Source organism: Muntiacus reevesi, chromosome 3 (genome assembly GCF_963930625.1).
Source record: "Muntiacus reevesi chromosome 3, mMunRee1.1, whole genome shotgun sequence".
Lineage (NCBI taxonomy): Eukaryota > Metazoa > Chordata > Mammalia > Artiodactyla > Cervidae > Muntiacus > Muntiacus reevesi.
Window position 1 is genome coordinate 130,395,296 of NC_089251.1, and position 16,718 is coordinate 130,412,013.

The 16,718-nt window shown below is 45.3% G+C and overlaps 1 protein-coding gene across 1 annotated transcript; it reads right to left on the reverse strand.

Moving 5' to 3' along the window:
- Positions 1 to 270: 270 nt before the first annotated feature.
- On the reverse strand, positions 271 to 8,737 carry LOC136163220 (C-X-C chemokine receptor type 2-like). Its single transcript, XM_065927661.1, has 2 exons — positions 8,671 to 8,737; positions 271 to 2,919 (listed from the first exon to the last, which is right to left on the reverse strand). The coding sequence occupies exons 1-2, from the start codon at positions 8,671 to 8,673 to the stop codon at positions 1,831 to 1,833; spliced, it is 1,092 nt and encodes a 363-aa protein (XP_065783733.1). The 5' UTR covers positions 8,674 to 8,737; the 3' UTR covers positions 271 to 1,830.
- Between the last annotated feature and the right edge of the window lie 7,981 nt (positions 8,738 to 16,718).

Here is a 16,718-nt window from a genome sequence, read left to right on the forward strand (position 1 = left end):
TACGTTTCCTTCTGTGATATGTGTTCAGCAGCTGGAGGCTTGGGCTGGGGAAGAAGAAGGAGGAAGTACCAGCCTCACTCTGGATTTTAGACCTTCTCTCCATGTACCCCATAAACAGCAAAAGGATTTATTTATTATAAAGACCCTCACTGAGGACCTCTGCTTACCCCTGCCCTTCCTCTCTGCAGCACTTGGGATGCTTTTTGTTCCAAGTAATGAAATACCCAACTAAAAGTAATTTACACAAAATAGACATTTAATTATCTCACTTGAGAAGTTATAGGTAGGTGGTTCCAGCGGCTCAAGTTTGCCTTTTTAGAACTAGATTTTTTGTTTGTTTGTTTGTTTTTGATTGTGGCAAAATATACTAACATAAAATTTACCATTTTATCCTTTTTAAAATGTACAGCTTAGTGGCATTAAGTACACTCATGTTGTTGTTCAATTATCACCATTGTCCATCTCCAGAACCTTTACATCACCCCAAACTGAATCCTGGACCCATTAAAGAATAATTCCCCACATTTCCCTTTTCCCTAGCCTCTGGTGTCTATGAAAGTCACTATTTTAGGTACTTCATATAATGGGAAGCATAATATTTGTGTCTGGCTTTGACACACAAAAGTTTTAAACTATTTTTTCTTTGGTTAATTGTGCTTTTGGCATCATATCCAAGAAATCATTGCCAAATTCAATGACATGAAGCTTTCCCTCTATGGTTTCTTCTAAGAGTTTTATAGTTGTGGCTCTCATTTGAGGTCTTCGATCCATTTTGAGTTAATTTTTGTGCATGATGTAAGGTAAAGGTTCATTTCCATTCTGTGCATGTGGATATCTAATTTTCCCAGCACAGTTTGTTGAAGGACTATCCTTTTCCCATTGAATAGTCTTGGCATCCTTGTTACAATCATTTGACTATTTATGGTGGGTTTACTTTGGGCTCTTTATTATCAGGGTCTTTTTATTGTTTGACTCCATCAGCCTAAGTGTGTTGGGTATACTTTTTGCCTCAATGTTACAAAGTGGCTGCCTCAACAGAACATATCCTACAACCATATTCAAAGTCAAGAACCAAGGATACGTCACTCTCTCTCTTTTTTAAATCAGGAATACTTTCCAGGTATCTCCTGGTCCCAGCAGACTTCCTCTTAGAAAATGATGCACTGAAACCAGTTTGTACCAGATGGTGAAAGTTGATTATCACATTTTCTAGATTTTGTGAGCTCATTGCTAAATATCATCATCCTTGAAATTGGTTATGGTGGGAGTATTTATATACACCACTGGCACATGGCAAATGCTACAAATCAAGATTTTTTCTCCCCAAGAGAGTGGTTTACCAGCACACTATTGCTTTTAAGTATTGCAAATCAGAACAAGATGATATGGCCACTCCTGTCTTAAGGGAATCTTGGAAAGAGAGTGTCTGTCATTTTCAGCCTCTCTCAAGGGAAGGGGACTTTGCTGGCCAACAAGGAAAGGGAGAGTTAGGGAAGTAACCAATGGTGTTTTACTTTAATGGTTTCCAATAGTGGGAACCTTTTGTAATCACTGAAAAGAATATCTTCAAAGGATGTCTGCCAGAAGATAGAGCACTGTGGGCTCAGTGGTAGGATGCACCAAGCTCTATCAGTTGACATGGCAATTACAGCAAGAGGTGGGGCCCAGGACAGGCTGTCTAATCCATGTGATGTGGGCCTAAGAGGGATGTGGCCTTAGCAACTTCCTGCAGCCATAGTGGGGAGCTGCCTTGACACAGGACTATGCCTGGCCAGAGGACATGGGGCTTGGGATGATGTTGAGGGGAAGCGAGGAGCCCGCTGAGGGGTCTCAGAGGGTAGTAGATGTGTTCCCTGAAGAAGAGCCAACAAAGGAAGGCCTGCCATCCTTGGCCAGGAACTCCTTGCTGATCAGGCCATGGATGGCCATGATCTTGAGGAGTCCGTGGCGAAACTTCTGGCCAATGAAGACGTAGATGAGAGGGTTGAGGCAGCTGTGCAGGAAGCCCAGGATCTCGGTGGCGTCCAGGGCCCGGCCAATATCGTTGCGGCGCTGACAGGTCTCGGGGATCACATGGAGCCTCATGAGGGTGTCCATGACCAGGACCAGGTTGTAGGGCAGCCAGCAGAGCAGGAAGACGAGCACGACCGCAAAGATGACCCGCATGGCCCGGTGCTTCTGCCCCATTTGGGCTGAAAACAGCGTGCGCAGGGTGAGTCCATAGCAGAACAGCATGACCAGCAGGGGTAGGAGGAAGCCAAAGGTCTGGGGCAGGACCCTCATCACCATTCTCCATTTCGTTGTATTGGCACCCAGGTCCTCGTAGCAGACTGCACTGGAATAGGGTGGGTGGATGGTCCTGCGGAAGATGAAGATGGGCAGGGCCAGGATCACAGACAGGGCCCAGATGCCTAAACATATGAACTTGACCCAGTGGCGCTTCTGGGTCAGCGTACGTGTGGCATGGACAATGGCCAGGTAGCGGTCCATGCTGATGCAGGCCAGCAGTAGGATACCGCTGTAGAAGTTGACTTCCTTCAGGAGTGAGACCACCTTGCAAAGGGGTGTGCCGAAGATCCAGCCCTTTGCCTTGGAGGCGGCCCAGATAGGTAAGGTCATGGCGAAGAGCAGGTCAGCCATGGCCAGGTTCAGCAGGTAGACATCAGTGACAGAGCGACCGACCCGGCTGTATAAGATGACCAGCATCACCAGGGAGTTTCCCAGGAGGCTTAGCAGGAAGACCAGGGCATAGATGATGACCACAGCATGCTTATTGATATCCAGAGATTCTGGTCGACATGGGGAAGAGTCTGGTAGAATAGAGGGCAGGTCAGTATTGTAACTGTAATTGCCAAAATCTTCATCGGTGTAATTAAACCAGCTAAATTCTTCCATATTTGAAGTATATTTTGTTTCAGCCTAAAGAAGAGAGATCAGGGTTACTGCACAGTAAAATCTCCCCAGATTCAAGCCCAACAGCTTGTACATTTCAGATGGAATTCTTTGTGTTAGCTTGTATATTACATGGAAGTAACTTTCACTTAGAGGAGTCATTAAAGTTCTAAGGTTTTGGAGACACATTTAGAAAGAACGATTTCACAAAAAGCATGTAGTTTCTTTCAGCGTCAGAGAGGTTCTCATCACTTTCCATGACGTTGCCCAAACCAATGTTGAAACTTCCCCTTATAATCCCTATAGAACATGCTGTCTTGGATCCTTGGTGGTGAGCATTTGACTGTTGAAGCTGATTTTATTTTATTTTTTTTTCCATTTATTGTTATTGGTTGGAGGCTAATTACTTTACAATATTGTATTGGTTTTTGCCATACATTGACATGAATCAGCCATGGATTTCCATGTGTTCCCCATCCCGATCCCCCCTCCCACCTCCCTCTCCATCCCATCCCTCTGGGTCTTCCAAGTGCACCAGCCCTGAGCACTTGTCTCATGCATCCAGCCTGGGCTGGTGATCTGTTTCACCCTTGATAGTATACTTGTTTCAATGCTGTTCTCTCAGAACATCCCACCCTTGCCTTCTCCCACAGAGTCTAAAAGTCTATTCTGTACATCTGTGTCTCTTTCTCTGTTTTGCATATAGGGTTATTGTTACCATCTTTTTAAAATTCCATATATATGTGTTAGTATACTGTATTGGTCTTTATCTTTCTGGCTTACTTCTCTCTGTGTAATGGGCTCCAGTTTCATCCATCTCATTAGAACTGATTCAAATGAATTCTTTTTAATGGCTGAGTAATATTCCATGGTGTATATGTACCACAGCTTGAAGCTGATTTTAATGTTAGAAACAGGAGGTACTACACATTTTTCAATCTGGGGAATTAAGCAGGCAATCTAAATGGGTTAGATCACTAGAAAAATATCAAAACTTGACTATAAGGCTAAGAGATGAATTCTTTTGTCCAACTTTCTGAAAGTTAGTTTGGAAGAACTGCTCTGGTTGTTGGTGTGAATGTAAATTGGTATAGCCACTATGGAGAACAGTATGCAGGTTCCTTAAAAAGCTAAAAATGGAGCTACCATATGACCCTGAAATCCCACTCCTGGGCATGTATCTGGAGAAAAACATGATCTGAAAGGATACACACACCCCAGTGTTCATTGTGGGACAGTTTATAATAGCTAAAGCATGAAAGCAACCTAAATGTCCACCCACAGAGGAATGGATAAAGAAGTTGTGGTACATATATACAATGGAATATTACCTAAAGCCATTAAAAAGAATGAAATAATGCCATTTGCAAGAACATGAATGGACCTAGAGAGTGTCATACTGAGTGAAACAAGTCAGACAGAGAAGGAAAAATATCATATAATATCCCTTATATGTGGAAACAAAAATAAATGATACAAATGAACTTACTTACAAAAGAGAAAGAGACTCACAGACTTAGAAAATGAACTTATGGTTGCCGGGGTGGCAGGGAAGGGATAGTTAGGGACTTTCAGAAGGTCATATACACACACTGCTATATTTAAAATGGATAACCAACAAGGACCTACTGTATAGCACATGGAACTCTGCTCCATGTGGCAGCCTGGATGGCAGGGGAGTTTGGGGGAGAATGAATACACATGTATGTATGACTGAGTTTCTTCTCTGTTCACCTGAAACTATCAGACATTGTTAATCAGCTATTACCCCAATACAAAGTAAAAAGTTTAAAGTTTGGAAAAAAATAAAATGAAGTGTTCCGGAAAAACAATCCAAGTGATAGCAGCATAGGCTTTCAGCATGCTCAAGCTAAAAGGAAATTGTACCACCCAGAGTTTTTCTTTTGATGTGGGAGGCTTCCTCTGGGAACACTTGTGTAGTTTGAAAAAATATATTAAAAATCATAAGCAGGTGGATGACTGATTTTCCCACATGGGTGGAAATGTAACGGATTGTCTTAAGAGCTCTGAGCAGGCATATTCTGCCATGCAGGGGTGAGCAGAGAAAGGTAGTATGTCCCCAGCATAAGGAGGAGGGCCAGCAGGAAGCAGAGAAGGCAGGTGGAGACACATGATCCTTGTTTGGGTGGCTTTCCAGTCCTGATGGAGATCCTTCCTATGTTGCTCAGGGTGCCTTCTTCCAAACCTGACTCTCCAGCAACCCCCAACCCCACCACAGACTATCCCAGCTAACTTCTGTGGGCTCTGCCCTTGTTATGGGGGTAGCAGAGAACCTGCTGCTGGAGGAAGCTGCAGCCACTCTGAAATATTATCCCAGTTTTCCAAAAGGAAATAAACTAAAGTGACCAGCTACTGAGTTAGCTTCCTTTTGAACCACAAACTGTATCACTATTATGTCATTTCTTTGTAACAAGATATGGCCATCCTGTGTCTCTACGCCAATCTGTAACCCACCTCAACATGGTACCCAGTGTTAAAGAGACGAACATAAAATAAGAAGGCTCAGGAGCTACCTTATACTCACTAGCATGATCATAATAATAAAGTAAGGACTATAATGATGGTGATGGGATATGGAGAAGTTGGACCCTTTATATACTGCTGGTGGAAATATAAAATGGTACAGTTGCTTTGGAAAACAGCTGTTAAGAAAGCTAAACACAGAGTTACCATATGATCCAGCAATTCCACTCCTAGTATACTCAAGAGAATTGAAAGCGTATATCCCCACAAAAACTTGTAAGTGAATCTTCTCAGCAGCATGCAGCCAAAAAGTGGAAATAATTCAAATGCTGATCAACAGATAAATGGATATGCAAATGGTGGTATACACATACAAGGAATATTAATCAATCATAAACAGTAATGAAGAACTGATACAGGCTACAACATGGGTTGTACCTTGAAAACGTTATTCTAAGTGAAAACAGCCAGACACAAAAGACTTCATGAATTTATTCTCATGACTGCATGGCCGCTGCCTAGCATCATGAGAGAGTATCTTATTGTACATTGCATGCTTGGGAAAAGATCAAAATTCAAAGAACAGTTTCTAGCTAAGGTGTATCACTTTTGCAGCATTGAAAAGATGAAAAATTATTAGTTGAACCATTGTAAGCTGGGGACTGTCTGTATACAAAACCCCACTGAATTGTATACTGTAAATGGGTGAATTTTATCGTGTGTGGATTATATCTCAAATACAACAGATGAATCAAAGGTGCGTAGAAAAGAATGTGTACGTGTGTGTAACAGAGTCACTTTGCTAAACAACAGAAATTGGCACAACATTATAAATCAATTATACTTCAATAAAAAAGAAAAAAGGTGTATTGGGCTTCCCTGGTGGCTCAGTGATAAAGGATCTGCCTGCCAATGCACGAGAGGTGAGTTCAATCCCTGGGTTTGGAAGATCCCCTGGAGAAGGAAATGGCAACCCACTCCAGTGTTCTTGCCTGGGAAATCCCATGGACAGAGGAGTCTGGCGGGCTACAGTCCATAGGGGTCTCAAGAGTTGGACACGACTTAGCTAATAAACAACAACAAAAACATAGGTGTAAAAGAAATAGAAATATTAAATCAGTAATATCATCCTCCTCATCATCAACATGAAAGTCCTAGGAAGCTTTCCTCTTTAGCAGAAGAAACTGTTACTGTCAAGCATACACAGCAAAGAAAAAGGAAGAATGAGGTTAGGAGAAAGTAGAAAAACAATGCCTCTTTCCTCTAGAGTGAAAGAATTCTTAACTTTCACTTTCCTGAGATGGTATCCCTCCGCTAAGTGATTGGGGCCAGATAAATTGCCTTCTCAGAACACAGAGATCACAAATAGAGCAGATTAAGTCAGTTCGTGAACCTAAAAGATGTGATGATAAAGATGGGGCCCTGCCTGGCCAGGAGACAGGGACAGTAGTGAGAGAGGTGACTGTATAGCAGGCTCAGCCGGTGTTGCTTGCAAAACCTGCGAGAAACCACTGACTCTGCCATCCCAAGGTCAAGACCAAGTTTTCTCAGAAGCCCGGAGTAATGAAATCACAAAGTGGGTCACTTCTGGGAGCTGATGATCAGAGATACTCTTCAGGGAACACATGACCTAAGAGAGAAGACCCACCTTTGAGAGTGGCGACGGATGCAGAGAGCTTGTGCCCTTAGAGGGGAGAGCCCAACATTTACAAGCAACAGCTGAGAGAAGGCAGAGGTGGGGCAGCCACAGAAACTGCCTCTCTCAGAAGCAGCATCAACAGCCAAGCATGTGTCACAGTCAAGTCCTCATTCCGGATAATCCAGTGTTCAACTGTGCAGGAGATGGGCTGGAGGTGTATGGGCCAGCTCCCATTCCTAGACACGAAGGCTCAGCCTCAGGGACCAGGGGGTGACCACGCAAGTCAGGACAGGAGGTAGAGAACTCAGAAATGGGAACCAGGCCAGGGCAATGACCTCCAGCCACGGGAGGCTGGGGGAGGGGAATGTTTTGTTGTTGTTTGTTTGTTTTTTAGTTTAAGGGTCTCTGGTGAGGCTGTTTGACAGTTGAAGGGAGAAGCATATTTGAGATCCGATTTGTGCCTCGCAGCTACATGGTCTTGCTCGGCAGTTACAGACAGGCACAGCAAGGCTCAGAAACCAGCTTTTGGTCACAGAGCCTCTCAGTGCTGCGGCCAGAATTGCAACTAGGTGTGAATGACTTTACATGCTATTTTCAGTCCACAGATCTGCTTCTTAAGAAAAAAAATCACAACTCAACGTATCAAATACAGCTGTGGACTTCTCCGGGGGTGCAGTGGTTAAGAACCCACCAGCCAATGCAGGGAACGCAGGTTCGATCCCTAGTCCAGGAAGATCCCACATGCCCTACAGCAACTAAGCCTGTGCGCCACAACTATTGAAGCCTGTGAGCCTACAGCCCGTGCTCTGTACCAAGAGCAGCCACCGCAATGAAAAGCTCCTGCAACTAGAGAACAGCCCCCACTCGCTACAACCCAGTGCAGCCAACAGTGAAAATAAATAAATGAATTTGCAAAAAAACATAGTTGTAAAATGATTTCTTGAGATATCCTGAGTTTAACCTGGCTATAGTTCCCTCCAATTGTTTGATGTTTCGTGCATTGCTTTCTTTGCTATTCTTTAGACCCAGGATGGAAAAAAACCTTCACAGGAAATAATAAACCAAATATCCTTGAATTGACTGGCTTCCTGCTGGTAGCCACCCAATTATGTCCTTGGTAACCAAACAGGACAGTCCCTCACTGAGTGAAACCGCCAGCCCCCTAGTGACTCCATGGAAAGCATGATTCTAATTTATTTCACAAAAGTTTTATACTTAGAAGAGCCCAAATACTTAAGGCAATCTTTTTAACAGCAGCAACACAACAATAACGCAACAAAGTCCAGGTTGTTTGAATACAATTCCAGTATTCTTTCTCTCCAGAAATAGAATCCACACATATTTGGGTTTAATATGGGGAAGGAGGGCCTCACTAGGATCTGGCTCAGACTCAATTCTAGCCAAGGCAGGGAGAGCTGGCTGGGAGTGGGAGGAGAAGAGGGTGGGCAGTGAGTTGCCCTAGGTGCTTGTTGGAGAGAGGGGTATGGAAGAGGAGCAGAGGCTCTCCCTTTGAGGACAGTGTGATCTAAAGAGAGAATGGAGAGACTGAAAGGTGTGGGGATAGATGGAGCGGGCAAATGGAGCCTGGGTGTCAAGGGGGACAGAGAACAGAGAGGTGTCTGGAAGGTGGGAGGGGTGGGTGTTTCAAGACTTACCATGATTCTGGGCTTGTCACCTGTGGGACACCTCCAGGAAAGGCAGATGTGTCTGACTGAAGAAAGGGCGGCGGTGCTGAGAACACAGTGAGGAAGTAAGTGGTGGATTATATTGCTCAATTCTGGGGTGGAGCCCCTGAGGGTGCGGGATGCTTCTGATAGTTTGAATAATTAATTCCCAGGTCAGCTCTTTGACAACTAGTCGTCATTTTATGAACTGGCAGAGTTCATTTTGGGAAGGGGTTTCCTAGCCAATCTTTCCATTTCCCAGGTGAAGAAACTGAGGCCCACCCAAAGGAAGTGGTTGGCCCGGCATGGCACAGATTTCTCGTCTTTGCCTTGAGCTCAGCAGCCCCGAGCCCTTTCAGCTGCTCTGCCTGTTTCTCCCTGCATTCCAGCTGTGTCGGGCTTCCCATGTTTCCCACCCAGCAGTTCTATGGCTCTTCAACATGTTTCCCATCTTAAAGGGAACAGCTCTTGAAGGCACCAGGAATGGAGCTTTAGCCTTTGGCACGTCTGGTGGTTTTCTTCCCTGGCCTCTCATCTCCACCCCACACACCCCCGGTGTTCTTAAATCCTCATAAATTCCTTCTCCATGCCACGCCCCTTTGAGAACTTCCGCCCCCACATGGGTGCCCCATTCACCTCTTCTTGCCTTTCACCTCACTCCCCAATCATCCTCTCTGACCATGCTCCTCTCTTAGGGCATTGCTATTTTTTCTTAGTTTGTCCACTTGGAATTGGGTCAGTAGTAGCTACTAACTTTGGAACTGAGACCATCTCATTTGGAAAGAAAGACATTTGGTAAGGGTTAAAATCCCACCCAAGTTCAAATACATTTTTGAAAACAGATGACACCAAGCATATGTTTTGTCACATTTGCTATTGATAACAATTGGAAGGATAAATTCAGGTGGAGTTGTGAACGTTAATTCACCGCACCCTCCCAAGTCCTTACCCTTACAGTGATTGATACCCCAGGCCCTCTGGTACTTGTTATCCTGGCCTCTTGCCCCAGGCATCCCAGGGCCCACAGGGTACTCAGAGCCTGTGGAAAACTCATCTTAACTGCCTACCCCTAGGAAAGAACCTTTGAGTATTTCAACCATTCAGCAAACATTCTCTGTCACCTTTAATTTACTATGCTGGAGAACCCAGAGACTCCTGGTCAGGTGATGGTAAACCCAGACAGAGACCCAGGACCTGTGGAGAGAGGCTGTGAGTGCAGCAGTGAAGAACTCTGCTAGCCTAGCTGCTCTGGACAAGCAACTTTTCCTTTCAGATTTTCAGTTTGCTCATCTGTAAAATGAGACTCATTTTAGGCTCAGTGGTAGACTCTGACTCACCAAGTTGAGCTGAGGATGAAAGGAGGCATTATCTATAAAACACTTAAGACACATATAAAGCACAGGGCTAGCATTTACTATTGGTATTATTACTACTGAAATAGTTGATCAGTTAAAATCATGGGGTCTCTCCCACTACATTGCCAAGCAAGAGAAGGCAGAGGGTCTGCTTTCCGGGCTGACTTCCAGGTAGATCTTAATTTGTTTTAACCTGAAATAACAGTTGTCACTTTAGCTCTAATGATGAGTGCCTGTGAGGGCCTAGCATCCAAGAAAAGTGCTTTTCAGAATCTGTATAATTAAATCTTCACAACAGCTGCGTGAGATGTGCATTTTCTGAATGAGGAAACCGAGACTGTGAAGTTAGGCAACTTACCTAGAGTGACGCAGATGAACTGAGTTTTAAGCAGTTTTTAAGACTTTTTTTTTTTAACCTGACCTCAAATCTGGCATTCTGTCCACCGCAACGAGGGAGTGGATCCCAGCCTTAGGTTTCTGAGCTCCTGTAAGTACCTCTCTGTTCCAGACAACTGGATGTAGAAAGGAGAGTCCAGATCTGACATTCCCCAACCAGTCTATTTCTTTCTTTTTTTTTTCTTTTCGCCATACTGTGAGATTGTGGAATTTTAGTTTCCTGACCAGGAATTGAACCCAGGCCCTCAGCAATGAGAGCATGGAGTACTAACCACTGAGCTGCCAGGAAATTTCCAAACAGCCTACTTCTCAATTTTCATTAGACTGATTTCATTTCCACTGAGCCCACCGCAGGCCTACAGATGGTGGGGTGAATTCATAACTGTTTTCCAGTCTTAGTTCTGCTGTTAATGACCAGGGTGAACTTGGACAAGTCATTTCTCTCTGGGCCTCCATGTGGTCCCCTGGAAAACGAGGAGGTTAGTCACATATGGCTACTTAAAATTAAATTAATTAAAATAAATAAAAAATTTAGTTTTTCATTTCAAGTGTTCTGTGGCCACATGTGACTCAGCTCAGTTCAGTTGCTCAGTTGTGTCCGACTCTTTGCAACCCCATGAACTGCAGCACGCCAGGCCTCCTTGTCCATCACCAACTCCCAGAGTCCACCCAAACCCATGTCCATTGAGTCGGTGATGCCATCCAACCATCTCATCCTCTGTCATCCCCTTTTCCTCCTGCCCTCAATCTTTCCCAACATTGGGTCTTTTCAAATGAATCAGCTCTTTGCATCAGGTGCCCAAAGTATTGGAATTTCAGCTTCAACATCAGTCCTTCCAGTGAACACGCAGGACTGATCTCCTTCAGGATGGACTGGTTGGATCTCCTTGCAGTCCAAGGGACTCTCAAGAATCTTCTCCAACACCACAGTTCAAAAGCATCAATTCTCCGGTGCTCAGCTTTCTTTATAGTCCAACTCTCACATCCACACACGACCACTGGAAAAACCATAGTCTTGACTAGATGGATCTTTGTTGACAAAGTGATGTCTTTGCTTTTGGCTACTATATTGGATTGTGCAAATGTCCTGTAGGACATTTCTATTACTGTAGAAGTTTCATTTGTACTGAGCTGCCTTAGTGAAGACTTAAATATTTTGTTTCTGCAATGCGTCACTTCAGTTCCCAGGAGACTCACAGGAAGAGACTGAAGTTTCCAAGTTCTTTCTATCAGAACATGTCCCCAGCAGCCTGAAGCCCAAACTGCTCACCCACCTGATGTTGTTGCTATTGGAATAGCCACTGATGCCTCCATGGTGACCCAGGGCTTGGTAGCTCTCAGGGATGTTAGACAGAAGAAAGCAGCTTCTGTGTGGAAACTTCTGACCCAGGGCTGCCGAGGGGGAAGTTGAGGAGGCCTACCAGGGGAGGTGTTCCCAGAGAGGATCAACGAGGTCTGTCCTGGGACTCTGACTGCAGGTCAATGCGCTATCCGGCAATTCTGTAATAGCACTGGGACGTTTCACACCTTCCTGGCTAATGGTTTCTAGAGGAGTCTGAAGGTGGTGGTTTGCCTAATCCATCTCTGTCTCATTTTCAAAATATGCCTTCTTCTTTACAAGGGAGATGTAAGCAACCCCAGCGCCCAGCTGACACATGTGCTGAATTTATGTGTACCCTTTCTTCCTTCCTTTGAGGGGCAGGATGAGAAGTACCCTTTCTTCTCCTTCTTTTGAATTCCTGCACCTGCCCATGGGATCCACTGCCTCTCATAATCTTGAGGGTCTTGCCTCCTGTTCCCTCTGCCTCTCTTTCCTGGAACCACCTCTTTTCCTGAACTTGCATATGTCTTTCTCTCCCTTCATGAGTTCTAGGACTCCTTCAGCTGCTTCCCCCCCTGGGAGAAGTATTTGCCTCCATTTCAAAGGCAAACTTCTTGAAAACACAGCGAGCAGCTGCTGTATCCACTTCACCAACTTCTTGTTCACTGCTCAAGCTACTGCAACCAGCTTCCTTCCCACAGTGCTGCGGAAACAGCTTTTGCCAAGGTTCCCAATAACCTAAAGTTGCTAAACCCAGTAAACCCTTCTCTTAAATAAAGCTGTTCTAATATTATAAAAATAAAATGGGCATATTGTAACAAATACAGGTGATGCAAGAGCATATAAAGTGAGATTGGATTCCTTTCCATCCCTCTGTTCACCTGTATCTTGTGTAAAGGTGTATCACCAGTATCTTTCTAGACTTTTCCCCATGCACAGTTAAAATAGTGTTAAACTAGTTATATTGTTTTTAACTTTAACAAAGTATCATGTTCCTATTTCACATCAGTCCATATAGATCCATCTTATTCTTTTCAGTGATGACATCATGGTCCATGGCAAGGATGTAACATGATTTATTTGGTAATTACCTTACAGACGAATGAAGCCCTCATGACACAGTGGTAAAAAAAATCTGCCTGCAATGCAGGAGACCTGGGTTCGATCCCTGGGTCAGGAAGATCTCCTGGAGAAGGAAATGAAACCCATTCCAGGATTCTTTCCTGGAGAATTCCATGGACAGAGGAGCCTGTCACGGGTTGCAGAGTCAGATATGACCGAGCTACTGACACTTATAGGTAAATATTTAGGTTCATTATTATGAGTATCTTTGGATGTAGGTCTTTGGGAATTTGTATGTTTCAGTAGCTTAAGTACAATTTTGCTGGGTCATAATTGTGCATGTTTAAATGTTCATAAATACTGCTCATCGTTCTTCAAAAGACTGTTCCAGTGTGCTCTCCTATTATCATGCACTCTCCTATTACCTAGTAACAGGTCCTATATAAGGACCTGTTACCCTATCCACTCATACTGTCTCATAATTGTCAATTATGGTAAAATATTTTCTCCCAACCTGCTGTATGCTTTTAAACTTTATTTATGGTGAAATGGATACTGTTCAAGTCTTATCTGATCTCTGCAACATTTCACCCCACTGACTCCATTCTTCTTTTATTTCTCTGAGAAACTCTTTTGGTCTCATTTGTTGCTTTGTTTCTTGATTCATTTCTCAAATATGGATGTTCCTTGGACTCCGCCTTGGTCCCTGTCTCTCCCTGCTCTCCCTAAACCAGCCCACCTGCCTCCTTGGCTTCAGCCCCTATCCAGTCTGGGTCAGTGTCTCCCACACCTATAGTTCTCAGCTTCTCTTCTAAGCTTCTCTCTAAGCTCAAATTCTTACATGCAACCACTTCCTGAAATCTACCCTGAGGTCCCACAGATGCTGCAAACTCAACATGTAGAAAACTGATCTCTGGAGAAGGAAATGGCAACCCACTCCAGTATTCTTGCCTGAGAAATCTCACGGACAGAGGAGCCTGGCGGGCTATGCAGTCCATGGCATCGCAGAGTCAGACACAACTTAGCAACTGAACAATACCACACAAGCAGGCACACTGTAATTTAGGGAAATAGTTTTTGATGGAAATATGGCATAAAATGGAGAGTGAAGTGACCTAGCAATATGGAATACAGGGTTTTGTAAGAAATTAACATTTGTGTATAGAATAATAGTTGCAAATATTCAAACAATAAAGTCTGTGGCTAAAGGAAAAAAAAAACAACGGGTCTCATGAATTCCCTGACATGGGTGCCCCTGCTCCTTAACGGGGGAACGGGCATGCCCCTCAGCTCACCTTGCTCCTCCTCTCTACCAAGGCCATCTCTCTAACATCTTCCTGTATTATCTCCTCCTCAATGTCTTCATTGATGATGTTAGGCCCTGCTTTATTCTCTTGCCTAAGCTACTGGACTCATCATGGGCCGCCTCTGAATTTCAGAGCAAATTTGTCTGAGTTAGGATCCCAGCAATGTCAGTGGCTGTAGACCTTGGGCAAGTTGTTGTGTCTTACTGGCCTCAGTTTCATCATCTGTGAAATGGGGATAATTAGAGCATTCACCACATAGGGTTTTCATGTGAATTAAATGAGTCTATATTTACAAAACAGTTAGAATGGCTCTTGGCACTGTTGGTTCCTGCTGCTGCTGCTACCACCATGACCAAATCACTAGTTTCCTAAATGTTCTCTGCCTTAAGTCTTCCCCCCTCAATCCATCCTCCACTCTCTGTCAGAACCATTTGCCTCAAATGTGAGTTTGATCACCTTCTTTCCCTTTTACAACCCTTCAGGGACCCCCGTTGCCCTCAGTCAGTGTCAAATTCCTGACCTGGGCACCTGGTGCCCCTGCCTCTGATGCTTCTCCTGCCTTATTTCTACCCATGCCCTCTGGAATACTTAACTCCGGCCACAGGGAACAACTCGCAGTTCCCCCACTACGGCTGCTCTGGTTCCTCTTGGGCTTTGGCACACAGTTCCTGTTCCCTCTTCCCCACCTTCCTGGGCCGGCCAGCCATCTCTCCTTTTCAGTTCAGCCCTGATGTCACCTCCACGCTCTGTCACCCCTCTCTGTGCTTCTCTGCATCCCCGGGCTTACCTCTACGATGGCATCAATTTCAGGGATTTATAAACATCAGTTTGACTGCTTCCTCCTCCACGCTGCGAGGTTCTTGAAAGAAGGATTTATATGTATATGAAATTTTGTCTCCCCAAAGCTATCCCACACAGTTTGGCACATCTAGGTGCTTGATATTGTTTTGTTGAGCACTGAAAAAACTGACAGAGTGAGAAAACTGATGTATGTTGGTGCATTGGAGTGATACCTGATTTAAAGAAATAATTATGTCACCCAAATTTCCCATGGCACCCCCAGCCTGTGAGCACAAACAAAGTCACATCAACAGTGATAACCCAGATTGCACTGGCTCAGACCCGTGTGTTCGTGCAAGGCTTATTGCCAGTAGACTGCTCCCCAGGAACATGGGGGAATCTGTTGGAGGCATCCCCTAGGTGTGCCTCTGGTGCTACTGGGCTAGACCTGTGCCCTGGGCTCTTTTCTGGTGGACTGGTGCCCTCACAGTGCCATGCTCTGGGATGGACTATGGTGACCCTTGTGGAATCTTTGGCTGGAGGGTCCCCAGGATCTAACAAGCTTCCCAACATCTTTGTGGAGCTTCTGTGCTCTCTGTTGGACTTGGTGGGGACTCTTTGGGGGGCAGTATTGAGCTAGAGGCTGGTCTTCAGCATTGCCCTTCCATCTCTCCCAAATAAGGGAAGGCAGTCAAGCTCCCCCATACCTGGCCCCTGATTTCCTCCTGAGTTCTCTTCCCAGAGCATCTTGCCTCTTCTTAGAACATAGGCTTCTGCTGGGTTCCCTCTCCCCCACCAGTTCATCATGTAGGTCTGAGCTCCTCGCTAGAGGTCCTACTAGAATATGATGTCTTCTGCTATAATAAGAACTGGCCCTAACAAAAGTATCTGAGCAAGTCTAGCCTCCAGGAAGGGACCACTGTCCTTTAGGGCAGGGGTGATCCTATTGCCCTGTTTGCTCCTGTAGCCCCAGCTCTGCCCCTCACTCCCTCCATTCCCTGCCCTCCCCACCCCCCGCGCCAACCTTGCTGCTGCCCCTGTTAAGGAGAAGTTCTCACCAGCTCTCCAGGGCAGGAACTGCTGTTGCAAAATTCTTCCTCCCTGAGATGGTAATGGGATGCAATCTGGGCGGCCCTGACCCCGAGAGGCGGTCCGCAGGCTCTGGTCAGAGCCACAGGGTTGCTCAACCACTGCAGAGGCTTTGGCAGTCTGTTTGAGGCAGAGGGGCCAGGAGTAGCATGCCTCTTTGAGATTGTCAAGTCTGCCCTATAGCCCAAGTAGGGCAGCTAATCACCTAGCCACAGAACGGAGTCCACACCTCATCTGAAACAGCGTTCTCAGAAGTACCATAACTGGATGACCACTGTGTGTGGGCCTAGTGGCTCAGTCATGTCCGACTCTTTGTGACCTCGTGGACTGTAGTCCACCAGGCTCCTCTGTCCATTGGGTTCTCTAGGCAAGAAGGCTGGAGTGTGTTGCCATTCCCTTCTCCAGGGGATCTTCCTGACCCAGGGGTCGAAGCTGGGTCTCCTGCATTGCAGATGAGTTCTTTACTGTTTGAGGCACCAGGGAACTCCTACTGAGTAACCATAAGTCGGGAAAGACTTCTTGAGCAGGCAGGGGATACGATCTCATACCATGGAGCTACAAGTGTCCTTATCAACTGTCTTTAGTATTGAAGCCTAGTTGTAGAAGCACTGCCGAGAGAGTCACCTAGACTCAGCCCCTTCTTCTGAAGTGCTCAGAACTTGGACCCACCAAGTCACTGCAGTGGTTAGAAGGAAAGGGCAGAGAGCCTCAAGCCTCCCCTCAAGCCCA